This window comes from Hoplias malabaricus, chromosome 14 (assembly GCF_029633855.1).
Source record: "Hoplias malabaricus isolate fHopMal1 chromosome 14, fHopMal1.hap1, whole genome shotgun sequence".
In the NCBI taxonomy this organism is placed as follows: domain Eukaryota; kingdom Metazoa; phylum Chordata; class Actinopteri; order Characiformes; family Erythrinidae; genus Hoplias; species Hoplias malabaricus.
Window position 1 is genome coordinate 9,987,205 of NC_089813.1, and position 12,622 is coordinate 9,999,826.

Consider the following 12,622-nt stretch of genomic DNA (forward strand, 5'->3'; position numbering starts at 1 on the left):
ACTCTGTGCTATGTGATGTTCAGACACTAACTATATTTCAGTAACTGATTAAAGAGGAAAACAACAGAAAAAAACAAACAAAAAAAGATTATTTTAAGAATCAGTGTTAAATGCAACATTAAATAAGAGACAACACAAAGGCAAGCCTCTATATTGATTATGTTTTGACTAATTACAGCATTATTTAGGCCATGTGCATAATAAAATATGTCCATTCGTAACGTAACATAAAAGATTAAGTAAGTAAGACTGTTTTGAAGAAAGAGATACAAGTCAGATTACATTTCATTCAGGCAAATGAATTCTGATGTGTCTTTAAAAAAAAAAAAAAGCAATTGTTGGCAAATGATCTACCCATGTGGGTTAAAGCAGTGCATGCAGTCTGTAGGTGCTCTCAGATAAATGTTATCAGCTACACAATGAAGCACTATGTCTTCTCATCATGCAAGAAGATACAGTGGGAGCCTGCAAGGAAGCATTTGCCGTCATAACATTGGAAAACAAAATTTGGAAAATGAAAAGAAGATGCTCTTACGAAGAAAGCCATGATAATATTATTAAAAACTGAAGTCACATAGTTTTCAGAGGAAGTATCACTTCCAAATTCTTTGCTAAATATTGTCAGTAGTAGACATGGTGCTATAATGGATTTGGGCACAGATGGATTGTTTAGGCTGTGTACAAGAAGTTTTGGTCTGAAGAAGCCCTGTGCTAGGTATGTGAAAAAAGAGGTCAGTTGCTATTTAGGGTTGGAGCAGGGGTGTCCAAATATTGTGTGTCCACTAGTGTTTTTGATTGCTTAAACTTGAACTATATTTACCTCATTCATATAATGCCAAATTCACTGGGTCTGATCTAGAGCTGATGCCTATGTAGATCCTATTGTGCAGAATAATAAAATGGATGATCGTTATAAGACAAAGGCAAGAAAAACCACAAGTCACCAGTAATTGTCAACATCTGTCATCGTCAATTTGGGCATTATCTGAATTTAGATGTGGGTTACCTCAACAGATTTAAGATGAAAATGACTGTGGTAGTATTTTGCACATGCTTTAGTTGCAGCAAATATCTGGTGGGTTCTGGCAGCCGTCACACTGCTTTTGCAAACCCTATGCTGTTGTTCCTTCGGTCAAACTTTGTGTAGTATTGGGCAATGAAGTTAGCTCCCAGTATCCACACTGGTCCGGTAGGAGGTGGTATATCCAGAGCTCTGAATGTCACAGTGCAGACGTCCTCTCCAAATTGAGACTGCTGTAGATTGGGAAAAAAAATGGAGGATGTAAAAAATTATCTTGCAGTGTTTGATATAGTATCTATATATGTTTGATTAATATTCACAGATAGGGAGAGAGATTGAGATTGAGATACCCAGAGGATGTAGTCTTCCTGTGTGAGAGGGTACTCCAGGCCACCAATGTGAAAGGCCACACTGGGTAATGACATGACCAGGTCACAGTTCACAGTGTACTGAAAAAAACACAGACAAGAAAAAAAGGCTATGACTAAACACTGTTCCTATAAATAGAAACCATAATCAAGTAGAACTTGAAAGTGTTATTGAAGAACCCATATCAAGCTAAACTAACAGAAACATACACATAGTCATGACATATGTAAAAAAGTATCTCCAGCTCTCTAGTTCCAAAATAATACATTATGTCAAGTGGGTGAGTATCAGCAATGTTAAGCCCCTTTCACACCTGCATGGTAAAGCAGAACTTTACTGGGCTTTACCTGGAGGAGCTGGATGTGTGAACACAGATGTACATTTGTACCAGACACCACCTGGATTTATGCTGCCAGTCCCCTATTACAGCGTTTAGGTTGTGTCTGAGTGAGCTGCGTGTCTGTGAATAGAGCCTGTAATGTTCCGGAGAATCACAGTGAATTCATGCCACATGCTACACAAGTGCTGCCCCATGTCTAAGTCGACTGAAACTTTTACAGCTGTGAGTACGCATCTTACTTGGAAAATCTCCAGCTGTCCACTATTTGTGAGAAAGGGCATTTCTGGAAATTGGTCCTGATTCTCCTGACTTTTGTAAAATTCCATTAGTCCTACATTATAGTATACATGAAGAAGTTTATAGAGACCTGCTCATACAATGGCTTTATTTATTTAATGTATGTTTTAATGTATGTATTGATAGGGAGTTGTTCCACTTTGCTCGGTGAAGAATTTAATTTATATATTGGAACATTTCTATCAAGATTTGTTGGCATTCACCCAAGTGAATAAGTGAGGTCAGGTACAGATTTTGAAGATTTCATTTTTACTCATAAAAGCACAAGTGTAGATTGCCATTCCCAAGTGAAAATGCTGTTTTAAAGTATGAATAAATCTGACATATTTTTGCCAGTTACAGTGATTTTGTAATATAGCCTGGAAGTTGGGATACTACTGTGATATACTTCCTATATGGAGTTATTATAAATATTGAACATAAGAAGAATCATTCACTAATAGTTCAGTCATTCATTCATTATCTGTAAGAGCTTATCCAGTTCAGGGTCGCGGTGGGTCCAGAGCCTACCTGGAATCATTGGGCACAAGGCAGGAATACACCCTGGAGGGGGCACCAGTCCTTCACAGGGCAACACACACTCACACTTTTGAGTCACCAATCCACCTACCAACATGTGTTTTTGGACTGTGTTTTTTCCGGTTTTTTGGAAACCGGAGCACCCACGTGGACACAGGGAGAACACACCAAACTCCTCATAGACAGTCACCCGGAGCGGGAATCGAACCCACAGCCTCCAGGTCCCTGGAGTTGTGTGACTGCGACACTACCTGCTGCGCCACCATGCAGCCCCTTCACTAATAGTTAATATCTTACGATGCCTCTCTTTTATGGTCTCATGCTTCTAGCATTTAAAGAATGGGGAGTGTCTATGGTAAATTAAACCTTTATACGTTAAAAGTACAAAACACATCAAGGATTCTACATTTTTTGCAGGATTTTAAATTTTTTCAATTGCTTGCCATTAGACTTTACATATATGGTCCATACTTCAAAAGTCCATGAGATTTTCCTGTGGTCCTGTAAAGCGTGAAATAACAATTTTATGCTGTGCTTTGTTGTTAGCTGGCTGCCCGTGGGTTTAGACATGAAAGCTGTCCTGAAAGATTCAGTGGGTCCATGATGGGTTGTGTTTTTCAGCCAGGTTAAATAACTCATCCACACTTACCCACAAACAAATTCTTCATGTTTAAAAAGTATGCCGGAAAAAAAATAAAAATACAGTGCTTAGCTAAGTGGAAACAACTGTAATTGTAGTCTTAAAACTGTAGCCTTCGTTTACTGTAGCCTCTTAGACAAGGTAATAGACAAAATAATGATAAACTTAAAAAAAGGATTATGTGAATGTCACTAATAAAACCTTGCATTTTTTTAAAGCAGCTTCTGTCTTTTTTGGCAGACTAAGTTGAGACAAAATTGGAACATACTTTCAGAAGAACATGTTGATCAGTTGGGAGAAGGCTGTGTGGGCTGAAACTTCCTTTGGTTTTCTCAGTTACAAAAGCCATCCAGATGTGTAAAGAGTAAGCTGCTCCACAATATAAATTTTGTCCTTTATAGGATTATGTGCAGATGATGTTTTCTAAGTCATTTGTGCGCTGAACAATAAGTCCTAAAGTTGTCCCTGCCTGTTATCATTTTGAATGCTTGTTTTCTGTTGTCGTTATGAAAGTTTGAACCACTAAGATATGAGATATTAAATGAGATATTAAAAATGCACAATACTTACTTCACCCTCTGCAAGCTCAACAGCACCAATCTTTTTTACCAGGACAGAGACAGAGGAAGCAGGGCCAGTTATGAAGGAGGAGCCTGTGTCAATCACAGCTGTACAGCCTTCTGTGCAGAATAACACATCTCCCCCCACAGACACACTGCAAGCAAAACATACACAAATTAACCATTTATTAATTATAACAAATTATTAATTTATAAACCATTTGCAAACATCTGTATGTGGTATTTGTGTAATAGGTGCACTGATGTGTTCAACAGCATTTAGACTGGAAATGGCCATGATCAGATTTAGCCAATATTAATAATTTAAAAGATAGTTTGGCTCATTAAAATACAACTAATATTAATTATATGTTCACATGCCTCATTTCACTATTTCTATAAATAAACCAAAGATGATAAGATGATCATTGTATCCATAGAAACAACTTCAGTTTCTGTGTGTGTATGTATATGTGTGTGTTCGCTATAGTTTTTATGATATAATATCAGGCGTATGTCATGATGACAACATGGTTTTTACCCCTTCATGACGACCTCCCACTTTCCCTCCCCTTTTGTGGGGACGTTGTTGAAGGATCCTCTGTAGTAGTTTGGATCTGTGCCCCCCAAGACCAACTCTCCCCCTGGAATTCGCTGGGGATCCCTGATAGACACACACAGGCTTGATGTTAATAAAATACACTTTTGAATGATCTATTATTTGCCCTTTTGCCTATGAATCCTTTCACATTCCAGTATTTGATTTGTTTTTGTCCTAAAAGGCATCAGGTTTGTCATTTGTGTGCTCAAATACACCTGATTTGACTCAGCATTTGTTGTGGAAGTCACAAAAAAAAAAAAAAAAAAAAAAAAGTGTGTGACTGGAATTTGTGCCGTCTACCATAGCATGTTCACACAGTGTTAAAAAAGCATGTTAACATATGAAACAAAAATTAGACTATGGTTATTCATTTGCTCCCCAACTTGAATGCCTGGTCAATCAACCAACCTGCTGTAATACACAGAGAAAACCTCCTCTTTCAGTATGTGCTGAGACATGATGCGGTCAAACACTGGTGTGATGCCATCGATGGCCGCATTTGGATAACCCATTCCCAGAACGCCATCAAACTTCGCAAAGATGAAAGGGATTGCTGGAAGAGCTGTGGCCTCTGCAAAGACTTGCATAACTGGGATACCACCAACCTGTGGATATCAGGAAACAAGAGCACGAGGTTACACTTTTGGTTTGGGTTTGGCACTCAGAAAATGTGCTACTGTCTGTCTATGTGCCACTGACATTTTAGCCTCTTAGCACAAGTGTTACAGATGGTACCAGGTGACATGGGCTAGATGTTTGAGGCCATAGCAGTAATAAAGTTGGAACTATGAAGTAGGATTATTGAGCCATTGTTACCGTTTTATACTCACCACAACTATGTCCTTGCTGAGAAATCCACGGACATTTCCAGAAGCATATTGGATGGAGAATGCTGTTCCATTGTGAATGTACATGGAAGATTTTGAGGAGTCGTATCTGTTATGAGTGACTGAAGAAAAGAAAGCAGTGAAGAATATGGGGAGATCAACTGGGCCAGTAAACATTGAAAGAGGTTTTTTTGTATGTGCGTGTGTCAATTAAATTACTCACAGCAGGCTGTGTAAAGTGGAGAGCACAGATTCGATGGCACCCATAGATTGGCTGAACCAGTATCAAACACAACATTGAACATCTGAGCTGGAGAACCAATACTGATTTCTCCAAAGTACTGAGCCTGGGAGAGAGATTACAGAAGATAAGGCAGTAGGTTGAATGCAATCAATCACTGCAACCAGTGAATATTAAATGATTTGTTTTACAATTATAACAGGAAAAAACAAATGCTTTTAAAGTGGAATCAGCATCTGAATGAAAATTAAGTGTGGTAAAAATGCAGTAGTATTAAACCTGCTCCTGTCCCAACGTATAGAACATGCTACAGGAATCATATTTGAGGATATATTACAAAGAAATCAAAAACATCAAGGTAAGTTATTAAAGAGTGACTAATATTAGCTTATCACTTATTGTCCCAGCTATTAGAATGGAGGGCTTTATTCCATCGGGGACTGTACCACATACTTCCACAGAGAAGGATTCATTGTTATCTACTCAGATCTACTAAAAGTGTATTACAGTGTCTGTAGTTGGTTGCTGCTCACATCTAAATAGTTGGTTAGAGGTAGAGGTGTTGGGATTGTCCCATTCCTTGGCGATGGGTTAATGACGTCCAGTTTCTGTGAAATTTCAGAAAAGACTTGGGCCGGAGTGACACCTATCTCCTTAAGAGTTTCTCGAATGGAGGGCATTTTCTTCAAGGTGACCCTAAGAAGGTGAGAGAGAGGAAGCACTCAGTGTTGTTTATTTTTTCTTTACATCAATAAGATATAATTAATCAATCACCCTTTATTATTTTACATAAATAAAACCACTTTTAACTATCAAACACTCTTCAGATGGTTGCTAGATACATACTAAACTATTTAGTTAATTTATTAACCATTGGAAATATATTGGAAATATATTGTGGGCCATTTCTCACATAAATATAATGCTACTTAGAATGTGCACAATCATAATAATAGGAGAGCACTCTGATGCAACAGGTAGATTTGCTGTCAGACAACCTCAAGGTTCTGGGGTTTAAACCCTGCCCAATTTGTGAGGAGTATGGTGTGTTCACACTGTCTCTGCGTGGGATTCCTCCTGGTGCTACAGTTTCCTCCCAAAATCCAAAAACACTTGTTGATTGGTGGATTGGCTACTCAAGAGTCCTTATGTGTGAGTGAGTGTGATGGACTGGCAACTCGTCTAGAGTGTGTTCCCCCGACTGCTCTTGGCCAGTCGTTCTAGATTCAGGGAGATTTCATCTGACTTGCGGGCATTAGGGAGTCACTATATATATCTTATAATATGTGAGAGAGTCCTGGAGACTGTCTGTAATAGAAATTGCTTTAAAATCATTTGCTGAAAGGTCTTAATATGAATTAAAATACATTGACAAAAGTAACATTAAAAATAAAGATTGATTCTTTACTCCTCAGTGTCTTGGAGATACAAGATAAAGGAGGAGTGTAAGTTAGACACTGTTCTGAGATGAACACAACCGAATAATTGCTGAGATCATTTTTTACAAGTCATGTATACATACTCTAAACTTGTAGTGCATGACTTCAGTCCTGGTACTTTCTCCTATGCAAATTAAAATTAAACCTGGCAGTTAAATGATGAGATAAATCAAATTTGGTTGAGCAGGTAAATTGCAAAACTGTGCTGGACACCAGCCGCCCAGGCACCATTTGCCTAAACACACCAATATTCATTCTCAAAAGTTTTCTCACATAATGTTATATACAATACAATCATCAGCGCCCGAAAAACAACATGTATCTCCAAAATGGTAACCTTACAAGAGAAGGGAAAAACCTTCTTTCAGTGGATAGATGGTATTCAAACTTATTTTGGAGGATTTCTACTAGTCTTTTGATCAGAAATGTTCATGAAATGTGAAGGACAGCTGTGTTTAAATGGTGTTGTAAAAAAGAGGATACATGTTTTTCCTTGAACAGCAGCAATAAATAACAAATATAGCATATTCATAAAAAAAACAACAAAAAAACAAAACTAAACATTACAGGAACTGTTTCCATACCTCCTTAAGCTCTGCACACTCAGAGACAGCGACAACAGGAGAACCAGCACGTGCACTTTCATTACTTCTGGTGTAGTTGAGCACTTTAAACTAATGGATGTATCCTCTGTACTCTACACTTCTTCACCAGCTTCCGTCATTTACTGTCCTTTTTCTGAGGTACTGTCCGTCTTCATCAGCTTTTATAGTGTTTCTCTAATGATAAACTGACCTGGTTGACGCAGGGCTTAATTGCAGGTCTCTCTCTCTCTCTCTCTCTCTCTCTCTCTCTTTTCTGATGAAGTACTCCCAGGACCTTTGACTTCTGGGAGTCCATTTTTCTGAAATCCAAAACTAGAGTGTTTGGCTGGTTGACAAGCAACGTGCGTATATACATACTGGTCAAAAGGTTTGGGATCAGTGTTTTCAGTATAGCAGTATTAATATGTTAGCCATTAAAGCAATAACAAAGATTCTCATCGTAGTGTTATAATTATAGTGCCTTATTTTAAGTTTATACATTTGAAAAAATAGGACCCTTTGAAATAATCTGAAACATCAGTGTGAAGATCAAAGAACAGAGATATAGATCATGTAAAACAACAAAAAAGCTGTATAAAATTAATATAAAGTTGTAATCAAATTAACAACCACAATGCCTCGCATTTCAGAAATATCTAAATGTAGCTGTACCCCAGTGATAAATCTCAATTAATTTGTAGCCAGTTTGATTGGCTGATTTCGTTCTGTACCTCACAGTCTGTCGCCAAATGAATACCTTTTGCACATTTCCTATATCTGATTTTCTTCTGAAAAAAAAAAGAACATTGGCTCAGTGGATGTAAATTGAGACAGATGTTTGTGGATTATATGTTTGTGTGAAGAACCCTTTTACACTTTAAAGAATTTCCTCATAATTCAAAGGTTCTAGGAATCTCTCATTTGGCCTAGAACCTTGACATTATGAATTGTCCTTCGCCTTTGCAAACCTATTCCTCAAAGTAGTTCTGTAGGAAATCAAAAGTGGTTCCCTATGACACTGTTCAAAAAGACCTTTGTGCCACTTTTTAAAAACTTTAATTTCTTAGAAAGCTATGCCAGTATTGTTCAATCCTGAGGTCACTCCAAAGACCTCAAGCTGTTAGAACATAACAGAGTAAAACCACAGCCCTCCACAGAATTTACAGATTTAATGCAACTGTGATTAAATGGAACCACACAAGCCGGATTCCAAAATGAAGCCTGTAGTGTGCATAGGCTGGTTTTGTTTGCTTCCTTTCTCTCATTCCCTTTTTTCCCCTTTATCTGCATCTCTGTCTGACTAACAGATGTGCATAGATTTGAGCTAGCTAACCAGCTAGCTCACATCTGCTTGCACTTGCCCTTTAAAGTTGGTCTTAAAAGAAAACAGTAATAAAAAGCATTTCCCTTTCAGCTTTTATCCTGGTGAATATGTTCAAACTCAACACCTCCAGGAGTATGTCTGATTAGAGTAGCAGATACGTATGCACTCCCTTGTTTTCTAATAATTAATGTGAACATAGAAGCCATGTGTCAAAATGGGGTAAGTAGTAATTACAAGGCAACTGTAAGATGGTTACACTGCAGGGGGGGATGCAATGGAATTTGAAGATGGGCAAATATTTCCACCACAAGTCATTCAGTCTCAATGAATCAAACTGTTAGAACAATGGTAAGAAAGGGCTTTGTACTTTCTGCCTTTTAATGTGGTATATGCAGCTAATCAGATACTCCACAGGCATGAACTTGTGCCCAGTCCAATCTACACAGTGGAACAAATTATGATCTGTTTTACTGGGACCATTACTAGAATAACACTTTTATTTTCTTAATCTGACATTAGAATTTATGTGTATTTTTCTTTGTTTGTGGACTCTATACTGAAATGTGGGTTACATGTTACACAGTAGGATGTAGTAGTTGTTGCAGGAAAGTTTCCAACTGTAAACACTTGCTTTCTATGGGCTCTGTTGCCTGCCAACCTTATTATGTCATAGTTATGTTCCGTTGTTAGATACAGCAGTAGTAGATGGTAGTGAATTGTAATGATGCACATGTTATGATGCACTGACTCTGACTTTAGCTGGAGTGTTTAGTAGGGGGCTAGCAAGAGTCAGGGTAACGTTTGGGAAAACTGTTGCTGGGGTTTGCATTCACACATACAGCTCCTCCAGGGACATTTCTGGGTTAGCCTGCATGCGTACAGAGCTGTACAGAGTACAAATGTGAAAGGGGATTAAATAAATATGTAAAATAGGACTTATACTAAAAGAACATAGAGCAGCAGGTAGTGTCACAGTCACACAGCTCCCGGGACCTGGAGGTTGTGGGTTCAAGTCCCACTCCGGGTGACTGTCTGTGAGGAGGTTGTTGTGTGCTCTGTCCGTGTCCATGTGAGTTTCCTTCCTTGGTCCAAAAACACACATTGGTAGGTGAATTTTCGACTCAAAAGTGTCCGTAGGTGTGTGTGTGTCACCCTGTGAAGTACTGGCGCCCACTCCAGGGTACGCTCCGGACCCACTGCGACCCTGAACTGGATAAGCGGACAATGAATGAATATATTTTATATTTAAATTATCCTTTGGTATATTCAACTCAAACTAGTTCTGTAAAATTTGCAGTCGTGTACAGTTATAACACAGCTACTGATAAAAGAACTATCCAGTTGAACTGTCAAGTTGTTACTACAAGCAGAATCATGAAAATAAACACCCTGGTTATCCTTTTACCTTGATGTTGACCAGCATTAATAGGTGAATCCATGAGTCCTTTTGCCTGTCAGAACTTGAAAGCAATTTCTAGTTCCCACAGTGTTTCAGTCAGCGTTGCCCAATTCTGTTCCAAACCAGCCCCATGGTCAAGGGCAGAAATCCTTGCTCATGTCAACCCCAGACCTAATGGCCAGAGTACTGGGTCTAAGATCAAGTATAACTCATTCACATGAGCCAGAGGCCACCATAGTCACTCTGTAGTGGGCAACTGATTCATTCAGACTCTGCACAAAAATTTAAACTGAAATTGAGTTCATTTTGATATGGCTTGATCATATATAAATGAGCTTATATCAATGGCCATTACAGTGCATCACAAGATGCAAGATTTATGGCTGCTGGGTGAACATGAATTGTGTGTGTTTTTAGTTACATTCACCTCTCTCTTTCCTCACTGGACTGCTCAGAGATCAGTTCCAGGAGGTAGCCTGCTCCCTTTGACCTCTGATTTCTGATCTTCAGGGTTGTGAGGAAGCCTGGCACAGAGTTTCCCACACTTAATGGTGAACCTCAGCCTCTGGGCCTGTCCCAAAGTAAATACTTGTGGTTTGTGTTTTTGCCTAAGTGCAGACTAATGTGATGTATTTTTTAATTCATTAAAGTGCATAAGTGCTCAGTAAAACTGTGAGACTTGTAATGTGTATATTCAAATCAAATATTTCAAGGCACATTGCTGCCAACAATCTGGCAGTAAACATTTTCTTCTCCAGTATTTCAGAAACTATACGATGGTAAACTGTGGAATATATACTGAGCCGAGCACATTTAGTGTGGATTGAGTGTGCTCTGGCAGTCTACAGCATGCTTAGACAATTACCATAATGCACTTGATTGTACAAAACTGCAACTGTGGAGGCCGCAATTCTCTCTCGTTTCCTCCTCACTTTCATGGGAAATTTACAGGTTAATTGTCAGCTTTGCAGCTTCAATCCTAAAAAAAAACATTGCATATTTTGTTGAGTTTGTATGTGAATTTAAGTACATATACAAAACATATAAAAATTGAATAAGGTATATATATAAAACATAAAATGTGCCATGTGCAAGCATTATGGGACACATGTTTTATAAATACTTTTTTTCCAGTATGTGACAACCAAACAGTAAAATGATAGTATGTGCTAAAATGTACAATATCAACATTTGCATGTGCTTGTATTATGCCTGCGAGTTAATAAGTTTGGGAAAATGGAGGCCAGCTTGGGTGAATTTACCATCAACAACCACTTGGTGAGGTAAATTTCAGTCATACAAAATAAACTTCCCTCAACAAATTACCAGCAATGATAAAAGAATTAATACGAATTAATATCAAGTAGTATTCCAACTGTGCTCAAGGTTGTGAAGAGGCACAATTGTCTTATTATATGTCTTGGAAATAATGTAATAGTACTCTAATTTTATATATATATATTGCGGCCTCCACAGTTGCAGTTATATATATATATACACATTTTAATATACATACTTTTTACATATATATATTAAAAGTGAGGAATGGACCTTCAGGGACACTTGTGCCCTCTGGCCTCATGAGACCATCATCAATCCCAGGCCAGTCTTATGACATCAGTCTAGTGCACACAAATGTTTGCTTTCAATGGCTGTATGTCTGCTCCCATTATAGAGGGCAGGGGTACTCTGGTCTTGGAAAGCCATATTCCTGCAGAATTGGCTGATTCCACTTTTCAGCACACCCAAGCAGTTAACAGGTGAAATGTGACTGAACGTGTTTGTTCATGAGTAATACATCTCTAGGTGTAACAGCAGCATTTTTATTTATTTGCTTATTTATTAACAGTTTTTTTTAGAGAAATCAGCTTAGTCCTGCAATTCCTGATATGGGCATGTCAAACTACAGAATAACCAAATAATCACATGTTTAAGTTCAAATCCTACATGTGTTATAAATTAATCTCTAAGCCAAAACAAACAAACAAAAAATATATAGTGTAATTTTTAACAGAGCAATATTTGTTTTCTACAGTGTGTCTTCTTTACAACACCTAGTGGCCTGGAAGTGTCAGAGATTCTGTACTAAATTTCACAGATTTTTTTCCCCTTAGAAATAAACTTGTAAATATTCGATTTTAATGGTCACAGGTGAATACTGAAGTGTTTATTCAAAGACCTGAGAATGACATTCTCTGCAGGGCATTAACTGATTCAAAATTAATAATAGTACATATTACACATTTTTGCTATATTTATAAATGTTTGCTATATGTATTAAATATGACTGTTGCTCCTTTAATGGGCTTGTCATTTAGGGCATGGGGTATAAATTCCGTTCCAAAGACTGGTATCCAGCACATATTGGGTTTAAATATTTCATGTTTACTACTAGGCCGCATATTTGTCTTTGGATATCAACTTAGTCCCAGAGTTCTCTCACATGGGCATGGCACCTACA

General features: G+C 38.0%; 1 protein-coding gene across 1 annotated transcript; it reads right to left on the bottom strand.

Moving 5' to 3' along the window:
- Nucleotides 1-219: 219 nt before the first annotated feature.
- Nucleotides 220-7,500, bottom strand: ren (renin). Its single transcript, XM_066644121.1, has 9 exons — nucleotides 7,439-7,500; nucleotides 5,949-6,111; nucleotides 5,398-5,521; nucleotides 5,178-5,296; nucleotides 4,756-4,952; nucleotides 4,288-4,410; nucleotides 3,757-3,901; nucleotides 1,372-1,470; nucleotides 220-1,254 (listed from the first exon to the last, which is right to left on the bottom strand). Exons 1-9 carry the CDS (start codon nucleotides 7,498-7,500, stop codon nucleotides 1,093-1,095), a joined length of 1,194 nt encoding a protein of 397 aa, XP_066500218.1. The 3' UTR covers nucleotides 220-1,092.
- Between the last annotated feature and the right edge of the window lie 5,122 nt (nucleotides 7,501-12,622).